Consider the following 14,760-nt stretch of genomic DNA (forward strand, 5'->3'; position numbering starts at 1 on the left):
AGTAAACCAACTAACCCCCACCCACCTCAATTCATAATCACCTATACACTAGAAACAAAAAAGAGAAAAAAGACAACAGACCTACAACTCAACCGACCCATCAGAATCAACAGTCAGCGGCCCCTTCTTTACCATCATCGTCAGAATCTCATAAAGCACATCCGCGGCAGCCCTACCCACACAAGTCATTAGCAAACTCCACAAACCAACCAAGAACAACCCCCGGAATATGAAGGAAAGAAAGAAAGAAAGAAAACATACATAGTCGACAGCTCCGCATTAGTATCATAAGCCGGCGCCACCTCCACGATATCAGCACCGATGAGATTCAACCCGTCCAGACCACGGATGATGGTGCGCAGTTCGCGGGTCGACCAGCCGCCTGTTTCGGGGGTGCCGGTAGCGGGGGCATCTGCAATTTTTTTTTAAAACATTTCCTATTAGCCCTTATTTTGCATTTCGGGAAGTTTGCTTTATCCTTATGAGAGAGAGAGAAAGAAGGGGGGATAGTTCATATATTGCTGGAGGACTATGTTGGTGAAGGGACTTACAGGCGGGATCGAGCGTGTCGATGTCGATGGACAGGTAGACGGGGTTTTCGGTACCGACGCGGTCGCGGATTCGTTTGATTATGCCGTCCGTGCCTGGGTCTTGTTAGTTGTGTTTTGTTCTTTGGGGTTTTGTGTGCTTAGGTGTGAGTGGTTAGGGCAGGAAGAGGGGGTGGGAGGAAGTATATACCGATGGTGTCTATATCTCTAGCCTCGACGATTTCAAACCCACAGTATCCGTCATTCTCATAGTCCGAGGGGCCGGAGAGGGTAGTCCGGATACCGGCGTGAATGTTCGTGTCGTTCTTGAGGAGGCCTTCCATCGCCGCGTGGTAGAAGTATGTTCCATGGTTCACGGAGGCGACCTGGCTTGGGGAGCCGCCGAAGACCTTGGGTTTCCAGGAGTCGCTGTTGGGTTATTATTAGTGATCAGCCCTGGAATACGATGATAGCGGGGAATATGGTGTTGGAGCGACGTACAGATGGCTGTCGAAGTGAATGACACTGACAGGGCCATAGGCCTTGTTGATACTGCGCAGCAGGGGCAGGGTGATGGTGTGGTCGCCTCCTAGGGTGATGACGCGGGGGAGGGTCTTGCCTGCTCGTGAGAGGCCGTATTCGTTTGCGTCGGTGAAGGGCTTGCGCATCAGGATGCTGTTGTGGCCTTCTTCGATTTGCTGGATTGCCCAGGCGTTGTCGTAGCTGCGGTCTTTTTGTTAGTTCTAACTTCTGGGGGGGGGGGGGGGGTAGGGTAGGGAGGTGGGATGCTGGGACGTACGAGGTGACGGGGATGTCGCCGCAGTCTATGACTTTGAGATCGCTGACGAAGGGATTGGCTTCTAGGGGGACATTGTAGCCGCCGCTGGATGGTTGTTGGTTAGTTTTGAATACTATAAGCAATAGCTCGGTGGGAATGGCGTACTAGAGATTGAGACGGCGGGAGCCTTGTCGGATGCCGCTGGGACCAAATCTGGCACCGGGTCTGTAGGAGGTGCCGGTGTCAAAGGGGGCTCCTGTATTGCGTTAGCTGTGGCCGAGAGGAATCAGAAGAAGTTGATGCTCTAGCCATACCTATGAAGGCAATATCGTACTTCTCATCGTCGCTGGAGAGACACGGGAAGTAGGGCAAACGAGCGAAGGTCGAAATGCCTGAGAAGACGGAGTCGGCCTGAGACCGTCAGTATGCATGTATACAAAGGATAGGTAGCAGCTGCACACATACCTGGGTACCGCCGTCTCCTGGCAAGGTGTTATACCACAGTTTCTGGTGCGGACCGGACGTGGGGGTTTGGTGTTTGCTATGGGCAGAAGCCACAGCAGACAAAGCGAGAAGGCTCACTGTTGTGACGAGCATGTTTGCACTGATACTTGATATGATTGCGAAGAGGGAAGGTCAAATTCAATATGGATTTAATTGGAAGACTGGGATCTATGTTCTTGTGTGATGGAGGGAACAAAACTGCTATTTATGTGACCCTTCACGGCAATTGTAAACTTCATTTCCTCAGAGGACTTTCCCCTCGCCTACTTCCGACCGATTATGCCCCTGGTCAATCCATAATTTGCTTTGACTGCTTCTCTTGTGCAATGTTCGAGATCAGGTAACTACCATCTGCGTCTCGGATGGACCAACCTACTCTGAACCAGTCAAGGGACAGAGGAAAGACCCCGACAAACCTTCGAGATTCAAGTCTGGGATAGGACCAAGGAGATACAGTTGGCGTTTGCTCCACTCCCTACAACTTCCTACTTTGGAGGGTACGGGGAGTGGGACAGGCTGAGGATTTACTCTCTATCTGAACATGCAGCCGAATGCACGGATTGCCATTCAGCTTCCCAAAACGGAAAGGTTGGGGAGAGAATCCACGACAAGACGAACATGAGGTCAGCCCAGGAAGCGCGATTAAATTTAGTCAAGGTTACTGGGTTATCAGTTCTTATCGTCACGACAAGGAAATCCTCCGCATGAGTGGCCGATCGGCTTCTTATCAATGCACCCGCACCACCACTAGCTTCAACTTCTAGAACGTCTGGTCTGTCCTCGGAAAAATTGACATTCTTTAGTCTGGGGTACAGCGCTAACTCATTGAAGCAGGGATTCTTGGCCAACCGCTCGACACAGTGACATGAGCACAAACAACTCTGCCATACTTGCTATCTCCATACCGTCGTCCACGGCCGAATCGCCGTACTACTAGTACCACTCTACTCTACATTCCATCCTCCAATCGCTCATGCACATCCATACGCGAAAACGCCTTATCCACTTCCTTGCGCCAATTGCTCAGGGCCACGATCATCCACTCCAACGCCCCCACCAGATACAAGGCAATACACTGTCCCACCCAGAGGCCCTTGAGGCCCCAGCCATGAAATGCCAGCCAAATGCCGAGCGGCAGCGCACCACAGTAATAGCTAACCAGATTGACCATCGCTCCGACATGCTGACGACCCATACCGCGCAGACTACCCCCGCAACTGCCGTTCAAGCCATCTGCAATCTGGAATAGTGCAACGTACGGCAGGACGTCGGCGGTTAGGCGCACAACTCGCTCGTCTGAGTTGAAGATCTTTGCAAAATCATGCCGCGTCCCCATCAGCACCACCAGTACGACCCCACCGAGGAGAATGCTGAGCCAGGCGGCTGTATTCGCTGCTTTGGCTGCTCCCGGTGCGTTCCGAGAACCTAGGAGGTTGCCCACTCGTGCCGACGTGGCGACGCCCACTCCAAACGGGATCGTGTTGAGTACTTGATCTGCGGTCATGATAACGCTTTGCGCGGCCAATGCGATCGTCCCCAGCCGGCCTGCTGCCAGGGCCACAATCTCGAATGCCCACCACTCCGTGCCGACGTGGATGATACCTAGGAAGGCTAGACGGGCAAAGGTACCCAGGTTCTGGAACGCCTCTCGTGACCATCCACCCCAGCATTCGGACCCGGCAATGAACCGGGCATAGAGGACTAACAAGAGGAACGACAACCAGTACGAAATGCCAGTGGCAAATGGTGCTCCGACTAAGCCCATCTCAAAGGTGTAACAGAATAGGTAGTTGAGAAGGGCATTAAAAGGCGATGTAATCATTAGCACATATGTTCCTGGACGCATGATGCCTGGGAAGCAGCAGAGTTAGTGATAGGGTTTAGCGGTGACAGCGCGAGTTGAGTCTCACCTTGAGCTTGCAGATACTTCTTCATCACTTCGAAATAGATATACCCCAAACCGCCTGGGATCAAGCAGGTCAAGAATCTCGCACTGTCCCTAGACAGTTGCGGATCTTGGCCCAGAAGCAGGAAGACGGGCTCCGAGCATGCCCAAAGAATAGCAACGGGGATGTAGAACAGACTCAGAACGAAGAACCCCCTCTGCAGCAGGATACCGAGATCATGCTTGTTTGAGCTACCCGTGAACGTGGACGAGGCCAACGTATCGAGAGCTGTTGTGCCACCCAACGCGATCATCCACGCTGTGATCATAGCAAACATCAAGGAAAATGCAGTCGTGGCCAGGTTTTCGGGTGAGGAGCGCCCGACTATCAAAACGGACACGGTCTGCAAGCTGTTCTGGAGTGTATACGCCAGTATGACGGGAATGGAACCCTTGAACAGAATCCAGAGTTCGGTGAGGTACTGCCTCCAGCCCTCTTCGTCAGAGTCATAGCTGTCAGAGCGATCTGTATCTTCAGGATCGTCGATGTCCGTTGGCTTTGGGAGGAGAGAGGTATATTCAGTTGGCTCTTCTTCAGTATTAGGCGTGTCACCATAGCAAGGAGAACGTTGACGATACATCTCTACGGAGTTTGGTCAGAGGGATTTTGAAAACCGGTTTACCAGTACTGCACACACAAAATAGTCTCTATATTTGAAGTGAAAGGAGTCGTGAGTCTATATTACTTGTTGCATAGACACCTTGCAGACTGCTCAAACTCTTGGCTCTATTTGGTTAATACAAAGTACACAAGTGGATCAGAAGTAATAAGAAAAGCCTCATACAAAGGCATAAAAAGGTATACAAATTCCTATCATCGTAATACATCGGAACGAACACGAATATCTCGATCATAGCCTTGACGGACCCACATAATCCAGACTGGTTTCAGAAATTCGATGAAGTCATTCAATTACCGAGATCATGATAAAGGACGGCCAAAAGTGCCGAGTCACCATTCTATGTGGTAACTCATCCCTTATCAATTATGAAGCAAGGAACGAGTCGGTGGAATGTCCCACTCGCCTGCAGACATTCGATTTTCTCCAAACAAGTTCCTGATTAGGAAAGGATCGTATACCCTGACTTGGAGTTTAAACCATGGCGAGACTTTTCTTATCGCTACCCCACGTTCCGTCCGAGACGTTATCAGAGACCTGGCTGTAGACTGTGGATAATTATAGGATTAATTGGCTATGGCTCGATGCCCCGCTCATACCTAGTGTACTTCAGAGAATATTGATACGTTCCGCACGTAATGTACAGTATAATCCGGGGGTACTGATATTAGGGCTTACTAGGGCTAAATGATCCCGGTTAATTAATTTCTATTTAGAATGTCTAGTATGACTATTAGGCTATCTAGAAGCTCTAGATAGTCTGTCTGTATGATTTCTTGTAGATCTAATAGTATCACAGGCTTGTTCAATCTTTTCCTTAGGTTGTTTTTTAGTAGGGGTATCGTTTTGAGATAGAGGCCAGTACTACAACGGCTCATTCAATTGCATACATCTCTGTTGAATCTGGTTTAACGAGTTGTGAATTAGTATATAATGATACTGAGGTAGTAAAAACTGTCGCATTAGCAGATCCAGCCTGTATATATAGATGATGGTCTGAGGAGAATGGACATTGCCCATAGAATCAGCGGAATAAAGGCTTAAAGCGCCGGTGAAAGACCCATCTAGATTGAAAATGAGCTCAGGACAATCAGCAGAGTCTACGAGACAATGATATCACGTATTCGTTCACATGCTTGATTGACTCGAAGGCCATCTACATGTATGTCAATACCGTTTCTCTGAGGATCTCGCTGGTAATCAGCCTTCTATTCTCCGCTACGATTAATAACTGGTTAAATTGTTTTGAAATCAATTTATTTGGATCTGAAATGGATTCTCAATCACTTTTCCAGTTGTCTTAAGACGAATCAAGTAGGGTTGGGCACCACTGCGGCCGGCAGAACGGTGACCCACCTGAACAGGTCTTAACTATTTTTTGGCAAGTTTACCCGACTTAAGAAGACAACAACTTTGCTTGTTATGGATGTCTCGATAGATGGTTTAAGAGTCGGAGTAAAAAATATAAAGAAAACATTGGTGACTGCCAGCGTGTGGTGTTCATTGGTTGTAACAGTGCATGCTACTAAGCATTCCCTCGGAACGTATTGTCTTCCTAAACCCTAATTCATGGCCGAAGAGATAAGGCATGCTTCTGATATGTCTCAAGGGTCTGATTCGATGGCCTGTATGTTGACGTACTCTGATCCTTGTTCTTATGCAGGCACCGTATGTTACACATTAAACTACCAGGTCTTGATAACTGTTTTTTATGCCTGAATTTGTATATATACTCTGATTCAACATGCCCCAAATTCCCACTCATCGCGCTAGACTTCACAACCATGGAGAAGGAAAAGAAGGAAGACGTCTCCCTCGGCCCCATGGATACCGACATAGTTCACGGTGACGAGAAACGTCCACCATTTCCTTCTGAGAGTGTCGAGCGAGATGGCGTGAGACTCCATCCCCCGCCAACCTCGGATCCCCTGGACCCTTTAAATTGGTCTAGGGTACAGAAGCACTCCATTCTGGGAATAGTCATGCTAAAGTATGATGTTTTTGCCTTAATAGCCATGCTAGATAGTGCTAACTCAAGCTAGATATTTCCTTTTCACTTACATCACTACCACGACCGTCCCCTCGTTCCCTGAGATCCAGTCTCAGTTCAACATCAACTACTCACAGGTCAACTGGACCGTGGCTATCCCCGCTCTAGGCTTGTCCGTGGGTCCGCTATTCTGGTCTTCATTGAGCGATATCTACGGACGTCGAATCATCTTCATCATAGGAACAACCATCTCTTTGGTAGCTACTATTGGTGCGGCAGTGGCTGACACCTATGGAGGGTATATGACTGCTCGGTTCTTTCAAGGGTTCGGCGTCAGCCCGGGATCAACAGTGGGCATGGCTGTGGGTATGTACGCCTTAGACCCTTGATTTTGCATCTTAGCAAGTTACTAATGAAGTCAGTCAATGATCTCTTCTTTGATTATGAACGCGGACAGAAACTGGGACTATGGGTTCTGGCCCTCGACTCAGGACTTCTTCTTGGCCCTACCTGTACGCTGCCCTCCCAGTCTCCCTGCTAGCAGTGCCCAGATCAGTTCTACAATTCTAACATTATGTTCTTCAGTCGGCGGGTTCCTCAATCTCGTGAGCGCAGCATGGATCAATTGGTTCAATGCGATCCTCTTTGCCGTCCTCCTCCTCCTCGAACTCTTCTTCATGCCCGAGACTCTCTACCCACGCACCCGCATGCTCCAACACATGCCTAAAGACCCCTCGCCATACTCAACAGACATCGAGCAGCCCCAAGAGAAGTGCGAAGCAACATCCAAAGCGACAATACAGAATACAGAGATAGATACAATACCTCGGACGAAGGCCCTCAATTTCTTCAGCATCCGCCCCGTCCCCGGCCTGCGCCATCCAAAACCTTGGGATGCCACTCTACGCTTCTTCCTTACCTTTCAATTCCCTGTTGTCGTTCTCGCCGTCCTCGGGTACTCTTTTCTTTGGTATTGGTGGGTGCTATCCGTGATAACAATGGTACCAGCCGCGTACGCAACGTATTCGCCGCTGATCCAGGGCCTATTGTTCCTGGGATTATTTATCGGGACGCTAGTGTCGGAGGTGTGCTGCTCAGGGAGACTCAGTGATTATATTGTTAAACGATTAGCAAGGAAAAACGAGGGTGTGCGAGTCCCAGAGATGAGGTTATGGTTAGCCTATCCTGCCATCCTGATCACTGCTGGTGAGTCTACGTCACCCAAAGAACCCATCGATAGAGCGGTATATCTAACAAGGTTAACGAAAGTTGGGTTAATAGTCTGGGGCATCAGCATTGACAAAAGCTACCACTGGATGATCGGACAGGTAGCATTCTTCCTATGTAAGTCGTCACCACGCTTTACTTCTCGCCCCCTCCCCTCTTCACCACTCAGCGACTAATGCCATAGTACATTGCAGTCTCATCGGGAATCCAAATCGGCAACACAGTCACAAGCAGCTACATAATCGACAGCTACCCGCTCCAATCAACCAGCGTCGTCATCTTCTACGCCGTATTCCTCAACCTGAGTGCTTTTATCAACCCTGTACATAACCCCCATACCTCATACCTCATACCTCATACCTCATACCCACCTGCCGATTAAACAGGACGCTGACAAGATACAGTTCTTCATCGCCAACTGGCAGACCTCTTCCGGCTGGACGTGGACATTCACAGCACAAGCCCTGATTGTGCTTATTGCTGGAACGAGCGTGTTCGCTGTGTTACAACGCTACGGGGCGTTCCTGAGATCCAAAGCGAAGATACCGGGGTGGGTGAATCCGGAGTTTGATTCTTGATTCTCTTTTTGTGGGTATGTATGTGGACGTTTTTGTTCCTTTGTATATATTTTGGTATAGGTATGTCGGAGTAGATGATAAAGGTAGTTAGTACGCAAGGTCTGGACATGTATAGTTTATGAAGTTATGAGAATATGAAGACGTCTTATCATATAATTGTCGTTATCCATTACTGATTATTTACTAGTAGTAGTTGGATGGGTTTTATGAACTACTGCATTGCGAACCATGGGTCCGTCCCGTCTTGGAGGAGCCCCTTTTCTATAATTTAGTACTCTGTGCAGTCTACGGAGTAAAACTATATGTCTATCTTAGAATTTTACAGTTAGGAACGGGAACTGGTATCTGGGACAAGGTTCGAATTTAATGTGTGTCGATTATAGTATCATGATAATGTACTGTAGTTAGTTTTCTTTAGGATCCAATAGAGATACATACGGAGTACCACGAAGAGACAAATTTATATATACGAACCAGATATAGTACCGGGATTATTGTATAGTACTCTGGGATAAGTGGCAACTGCAGTATAAATATATGATACATAAGAGCTTGGAATGGTGTAAGAATACGTAGCTAGCAAATAACAAAAAAGACAATGTGGTGGATGAATTCGATACGCCCAGAATTGATATAGTATGAGAACAGTGATACAACAACGGTTCCGGTCTAGACCTCATCCAGCCAACCGTGAAGAGGCAAAAAGGCAGAAAAAAAAAAAAAAACTTCTCCGCCCCCCACAATTTCATCCGTCCAAAAACAAAAAATTCCCCTGCAATCGCATTTCTTGCAACAGCCACAGAATTATAATTATCACTAGTCATCATGGGTAACGTAAGGGCGCTCACGATATGTCTTCTCGTTTTTTTTCTCGGGAGAAGTGACTGATCTTATGTCACCAGGGAGCCAAAGCCGCCTCTAAGCGTGAGCGCAATGCCAAAGACGCAAAGGGTTCTGCGAAGTCGCAGCTCAAAGCTGTATGTGTATCTACTGGACAAGGCAAATGTAGTTGATTGGTTGTCAAGCTCACAGATTACAGAACGAAGCTGCCAAGGATATCATCTGCAGCGTTTGCAGACAGACTTTCCTCAAGACTACTCGTGGTCCGGCCCTGACCGAGCATGCTGGTAATAAGCACAGCAAGACGCTCCAGGAATGTTTCCCTAGCTTCGTGGAGGCTCCTAAGAAATAAACGGGAGGTTTCCACTTGAGGTTGATGATCTTTTCTAGTGCTTATGTGGGGTGATGTGCATTCTTTCAGTTGCGGTGTTTTTGCTTTCTTTTCTGTGTTCACAGCGAAGGCGATGATGTAGCATGAGTATACCATAGGGTATTGAATCGGAGCATGACAGCGTGCGCTTTTATCTTGTTCATGTTGAAAGAGTCCATGGTAGTTACGTAGTTGCACGAGATTAAAGTTAGCCATAGATCGATGGCTTATAGGGCCCACGGGTTCCTGGATAGTAAGCATACAATCTCTGGCTGGGGTGTCTTGCCATGTTTGTCAGCTGCTGGTGAATGGATACATGTTGGGAGGCTAGCTTTCTAGAAGTTCTTAGAGATGACTCTAATTCCTGCCTAGATGTAGTCATTGCAATCGAGTAGGGCATTAGATAGCTTATTGCTTTATCATTAGGACCATCAACCTTTGCATAGAATCCAGGTATCTTGATATTTCGAATAGATTCACTTCAAAAGGCGTGTTAATTTGGCGACCTGCTCGAACGTGAGACTCGCTCGCCCGGGGTCAGCGCCGTTGTGGAGTAACAGCTTGATCACATTCTCATTTCCCTGGATAGCAGCATATGTCAGTGGTGTCCAGCCAAGACCATCTTCAGATTCTATATTAGAACCTTTCTCGAGCAGCAGTTTGACTATGCTCTCATATTCGGAGAGTACAGCAACTGTTAGCGGTGTCCAGCCATGATTATCTTCAGACTCTATATTTGAACCTTTCTCGAGCAGCAGTTTGACTATATTCTCATATCCAGAGAACACAGCAACTGCTAATGGTGTCCAGTCATAGCCATCTCTAGATTCTATATCAGAACCTTTCTCGAGCAGCAGTTTGACTATACTCTCATATCCAGAGTGTGCAGCAGCTGTCAACGGCGTACTGCCATAGCTATCTTTAAATTTTATATCAGCACCTTTCTCAAGCAGCAGCCTGGCTATATCCTCATGTCCATTGCAAACAGCAACGCTCAATGGTGTGTTACTGGCATAGTCTTTGCACTCTATGTTAGCACCCTTTTGGAGCAGTGCCTCCACAGCTGATTTGCGCCCGTTCGCCGAGTACCATCGCAGTGCTGAACTCCCGGAGTACCTAATGTTGTGTTTGTATAGAGGGTCTGCTTGCTGGATAGCATAGACCCGGGGGCTTGCCAATAGAACAGAAAGAATATCCTTCTCACTATCCAGGTCCTCGATGATCAGAAGTAGTAGTTCGTTTGGGAGACCGAGCAGAGACATCGTAAAGAAAGAGTTTGATAAGCTAGGAGTTTCCCGGCGATCTTAAATGAATTTTCCTCCTATAGTAGTCGAGTCGAGCCCTCGATGATCGTAAAGAATGAGACTTGTTAGCGTCACGAGGGGAGGGAAGAGTTGTGAAAACAGCCATTCTTCATGACTTCACCATGACTAGCATGACGTGGTATTCTCGATCGCTTAGATTTATAAACGAATACGTTTAGCGGTTATCACTGGGTTCTAGAAATGAAAGACACCATCGAATCTGCGCCATATATCTTCTTTAATCCGTTCACCTAAGAATCTGTGTAATGTCGAATCCCCTGCGAGTCGGGCATCAAATAGAGCCAGAGAGGACTAAATGTAGGTATAGCAGATCATCCTATCTAGTAACTAGACATCACCTGATAGTTATTCGTAGGCCGATACTCATATCCAGCTGGTAGTTCAATAGATGTAGGGAATTCGCCCCCCTCCGGATTCAATACCGGTCAAAGTATCTCATTCCAACTTAAGAGTGAGAGTACTCTTACTACATTATATCTTACCTTAGTTCATATGCGACAACCTTAGCTTTCCCTTGTACCAGAACAGAGTTCCTTATTATTGTTGTCCGGTCCGCTTGGGGCTTGCCGCCCTAGTTTGCTTTCAACTTACTCGATCTGTCGTTTCTTGGTTCCAAGCGAGTCTCAAAACGGTGAAGCCAAAGAGTGGCCTCATCGAGAATGGGGATAGAGCTTCTGTCGCTTCAATGATGGAGAGTCCATGTACATCCTATGCTTTATCTGGTTGCTCGTTATCTTTCACGCCTGCTTTATGGATTTACCGTGTGGTGGTGGGGATACAACTTGTTCGTGTATTAAGGGCAACCCCTTACCACATCAATGTGATGTCGAAGAAGTATACAGTATGTCTTCAATACTAGTTAGTTCCACACAATAGGCCTTTCATATAGCCATATCAGAAGTCAAGTCCTTTGAGCGTCAAAGTGAAGTCAGGCGACTTCATCTTGACGCGAACACAATGTCCTTTTCGATTGCATTCCACATAAAGTCTAAATTTAAAGTTAAGATAGCCCCGATCTGAAGGGTGGACACTGGAACGCCGTTGTTGGAAATCGTTGCCACTGGGGCAAAGAGTGGAATACACATTGACGGAGTCCCGATTTTCTTACCTATCCTAAACCTTATCCCTTTCACGAGCTGCTATGCTCAGGAGCTCGCCTGCTCGGAGTGCTCAGATAGACCCAAGCCGAAATTCCGTACATGTCTACTTTATCTCGACATTGACATCCTCCTTGCATGAGCGCAAACGCCACCTCGCAACCTGCAAACCAGATGTGAGCCTATTTAGGCTTAGCTCCAATGGCCCTGCGATGTTCACGTTCGTTTCTATCGAGTTCCTTCCAGAGATATCCACAATGCACATAGGGATGACACTATTGATTTCCAGATCACGTTGAACAAAGTGTATCGGTGGCAACAAACTAACGCTTACATCTCTCAGTTAATGTCCGCGATAGATTCCCGTCCTTACATAGAGTTTCGATATCGCAATCGATTGCAGGACTCCTTTTCACTGAAGGCCTTTGGGAGTGTCCTTGCATAGGGCAGCGTTTATCCTGGACCCTGAGTAGACTTTCGGGCCCTTGCGCCGCTTGATAGCTGTCATTAATATCAGTCTAGGGTGATCAAGGGGCTGGGTCATATCTCATTATTGAGCTCAGGTTCGTCTTTCGCGTGATATCCGAGGTGGCCAAATATGATATCACAATAAGCCGTGGCGGTTGTATCACCGACGCCCCTGCACTATGTATTCCGTACATATGCACGGGTTGGCGAACCGTTGAAAACCTGAATATCCCCAACTGGCCTAGACTGTACCCAAATGGAGTATGTGATCATCGATCCTGAAACTCCGGGGCCGGCTCTTGGTCTGCCCGCCCTCTAATTACAATTCCCAGAAAGGTTACTGCTAATTTTACCTATGTTGCTCCACTATTCTCTGGCAGACAGGCTCTTCCGGTCCGCCGGCTGCGAACTCTCTGCATGGAGGGTCTTCTTTAGTTGCGTTTATTGGGACTCCCGTGCTATCATACACCATAGGGCTCACTTGGGCTTACGATGTACGGGTGAATAGAGGAAAGGAGAAAGGGGATGTCTTTCACGATCGCAGGAACCTCGGCCGCTTCGAGATTGAGTGGCTAGCGCAGATGGCACGGACCTCAGGACTATCATCGCTAGACTGGACGTACTACTCCGAGGCCTACGTCAAGCAAGTAAAAGATCGACTGGTGTTGACGACGGGCTTGGCTGGACTCGAGGAAAAATATTGGTGGTTAGAGTAGCTCGAGTCAGGCGTTCCCTCATGAGTCCTCTGTCTGGACAGTAGCGGTGTACGACATGTATAACCGTTGATAGCACTGTCTACCGGGAGATTGTGATGCGCTGGAGTCGTAGCGCAGTTACCCTAAGGAGGAACATCGGGTTATTATAGTAACCGTTGTGGACCCCGGGCCGGCTTTGAGAATCTCTAGGTTCTTGCTAATGTTATCGTTCATAGTTATGGCCTCGGCACAAAGGGGTCTCCGTCTGACTTGGATTGTTTTGATTGCAGGACTTACTCTGGAGTATTCGGCTTGAATGGCTTGTTGCCTTCTCTGTCTTTATTACAAATTTCATATCAGGATTTGGAGTTTTGGGGATGGAAGCTTCTGGATCCTTGGGGGCAATTTGCTATCAACGAGTGATATTTTACTGGCTAATGGTTTAGCTCGACAACGAGGTTAATTGCTTTAATATGTTTGTTCGTATAACCTGAATTATTGACATTAATTAATTGAGCCTTTATGAGGGGCAGAGTATGGGTCGGAATGTACACAGTATCATGCAACCGTCAAATTAGAGAGCTAAGCCCTAGTGCTCCTTATGGATATCAGCCATGCCATGTGGACGTAAGAGAAACACCCATAATTGAAGTTCCACACTCTCATTAGTGGTTCGCGCTAGGGCCTTGTGTTGTCTTGCTTTTTCGCATCCTAGGAAAAATCCCTCGCACGGAGTTAGTTATTAATTAGCATTAATGACCAAAATTTCGATTAGTGGGATGTCGTAGGGTAACTGGCGGATTGGCCGAAAAAAGTCCTACAGGCAATGGCGGCTATCCTCAGTTGCTCATGGCCTGAAGCCGTTCGACATCGGTTCCTCGAAGGAGTTCATCCGACACTGCCGGTTGTCCCGTCTTTGTGTACTTAGTATAGAAACACTGGAGCTGGAACCGCGATGTCAACCCACTGACAGTTGGATACAGGAGGACCCGCACCTCCGCTGAAGCAACGGACTGTGTCAACTCAGCGTCAAGCTTTTGCATCCGGCCTCCTCATCGCACGTGCGATGAAAGTCTGGGCGTCGTGACTCCGGTCCGTCTTAATTTCGCTTGCTTCCGCGGGAGCCTTAGGTTAGCTTGTCAGGCCTGAACCGTTCCCCGTTGCGGTTATTTCTCCAGTAGTTTATCCAGGGTAGGTAGCTGCCTTTGTTTTGCGTTGTACTTTTTGTCCTTTGCACTTGTTTACGAGGACTGAGACTAGGAAATGACTGTACTTAGGTCGAGTTTTAAATATGTCTTGATCTATTGGGGGTGTTTCTTTGCTTTTTCTGTTTTCAAGTTTGTAGTCGTTCACGAAGCGGTCAAGGCAGGGCTAGCAGTAGCCTATGGATATGGATCATACAATCCGCTTGCTCACGAAAAAGATCTTGCATATCAGATCTATGGTTCAGATAGCGATACACATGCAGCTTCTCCATATTTTGACACCCATGCTATTGATCCAGATGACGGTATTACCAGGTTCTATCGTGGAAAATTCGTCGGGGTTCCTGGATTGTTCCGCCCGGTAGCGAACCATGGGAACCAGCCAAGACTACCCAGTGGTGCGGACACCCGTCATGCATTGCTAGTGGACAGTTGCTCAGGGGTAAACTGGTTGTCGAAGGTTCGCCGATTTTGACACCCACCGCAGTTGATCCCAGTCGTGAACTGGTTGATATTTCGATCCGCATATGCAAGAGGGATAATTTCCCTAGAGGTGGTGTGCTTGTATGGTACGGAGGAAATAGTCAGTCA

The 14,760-nt window shown here is 47.8% G+C and overlaps 5 protein-coding genes across 5 annotated transcripts; 2 read left to right on the top strand and 3 right to left on the bottom strand.

Annotated features, from left to right (window-relative positions):
* Window positions 1–81: 81 nt before the first annotated feature.
* Window positions 82–1,902, bottom strand: ABOM_002947 (agmatinase; the record flags this gene model as incomplete). The annotated part of the gene is made up of 9 exons (XM_022530077.1): window positions 82–172; window positions 262–412; window positions 552–644; window positions 739–956; window positions 1,029–1,250; window positions 1,327–1,410; window positions 1,471–1,561; window positions 1,620–1,716; window positions 1,771–1,902. The coding sequence occupies 9 exons, from the start codon at window positions 1,900–1,902 to the stop codon at window positions 82–84; spliced, it is 1,179 nt and encodes a 392-aa protein (XP_022392480.1).
* An 856-nt stretch (window positions 1,903–2,758) lies between these two features.
* Window positions 2,759–4,335, bottom strand: ABOM_002948 (MATE family efflux transporter; the record flags this gene model as incomplete). The annotated part of the gene is made up of 2 exons (XM_022530078.1): window positions 2,759–3,660; window positions 3,720–4,335. The coding sequence occupies 2 exons, from the start codon at window positions 4,333–4,335 to the stop codon at window positions 2,759–2,761; spliced, it is 1,518 nt and encodes a 505-aa protein (XP_022392475.1).
* Window positions 4,336–6,158: 1,823 nt separating this feature from the next.
* ABOM_002949 (putative MFS transporter) lies at window positions 6,159–8,169 on the top strand (the record flags this gene model as incomplete). Its single annotated transcript, XM_022530079.1, has 7 exons — window positions 6,159–6,364; window positions 6,417–6,730; window positions 6,787–6,876; window positions 6,950–7,570; window positions 7,634–7,708; window positions 7,786–7,913; window positions 7,996–8,169. The coding sequence occupies 7 exons, from the start codon at window positions 6,159–6,161 to the stop codon at window positions 8,167–8,169; spliced, it is 1,608 nt and encodes a 535-aa protein (XP_022392476.1).
* Window positions 8,170–8,994: 825 nt separating this feature from the next.
* ABOM_002950 (uncharacterized protein) lies at window positions 8,995–9,361 on the top strand (the record flags this gene model as incomplete). The annotated part of the gene is made up of 3 exons (XM_022530080.1): window positions 8,995–9,003; window positions 9,072–9,146; window positions 9,209–9,361. The coding sequence occupies 3 exons, from the start codon at window positions 8,995–8,997 to the stop codon at window positions 9,359–9,361; spliced, it is 237 nt and encodes a 78-aa protein (XP_022392516.1).
* A 494-nt stretch (window positions 9,362–9,855) lies between these two features.
* Window positions 9,856–10,641, bottom strand: ABOM_002951 (ankyrin repeat domain-containing protein; the record flags this gene model as incomplete). Its single annotated transcript, XM_022530081.1, has 1 exon — window positions 9,856–10,641. One exon carries the CDS (start codon window positions 10,639–10,641, stop codon window positions 9,856–9,858), a length of 786 nt encoding a protein of 261 aa, XP_022392525.1.
* Between the last annotated feature and the right edge of the window lie 4,119 nt (window positions 10,642–14,760).

Source organism: Aspergillus bombycis, assembly GCF_001792695.1.
Source record: "Aspergillus bombycis strain NRRL26010 chromosome Unknown contig00013, whole genome shotgun sequence".
In the NCBI taxonomy this organism is placed as follows: domain Eukaryota; kingdom Fungi; phylum Ascomycota; class Eurotiomycetes; order Eurotiales; family Aspergillaceae; genus Aspergillus; species Aspergillus bombycis.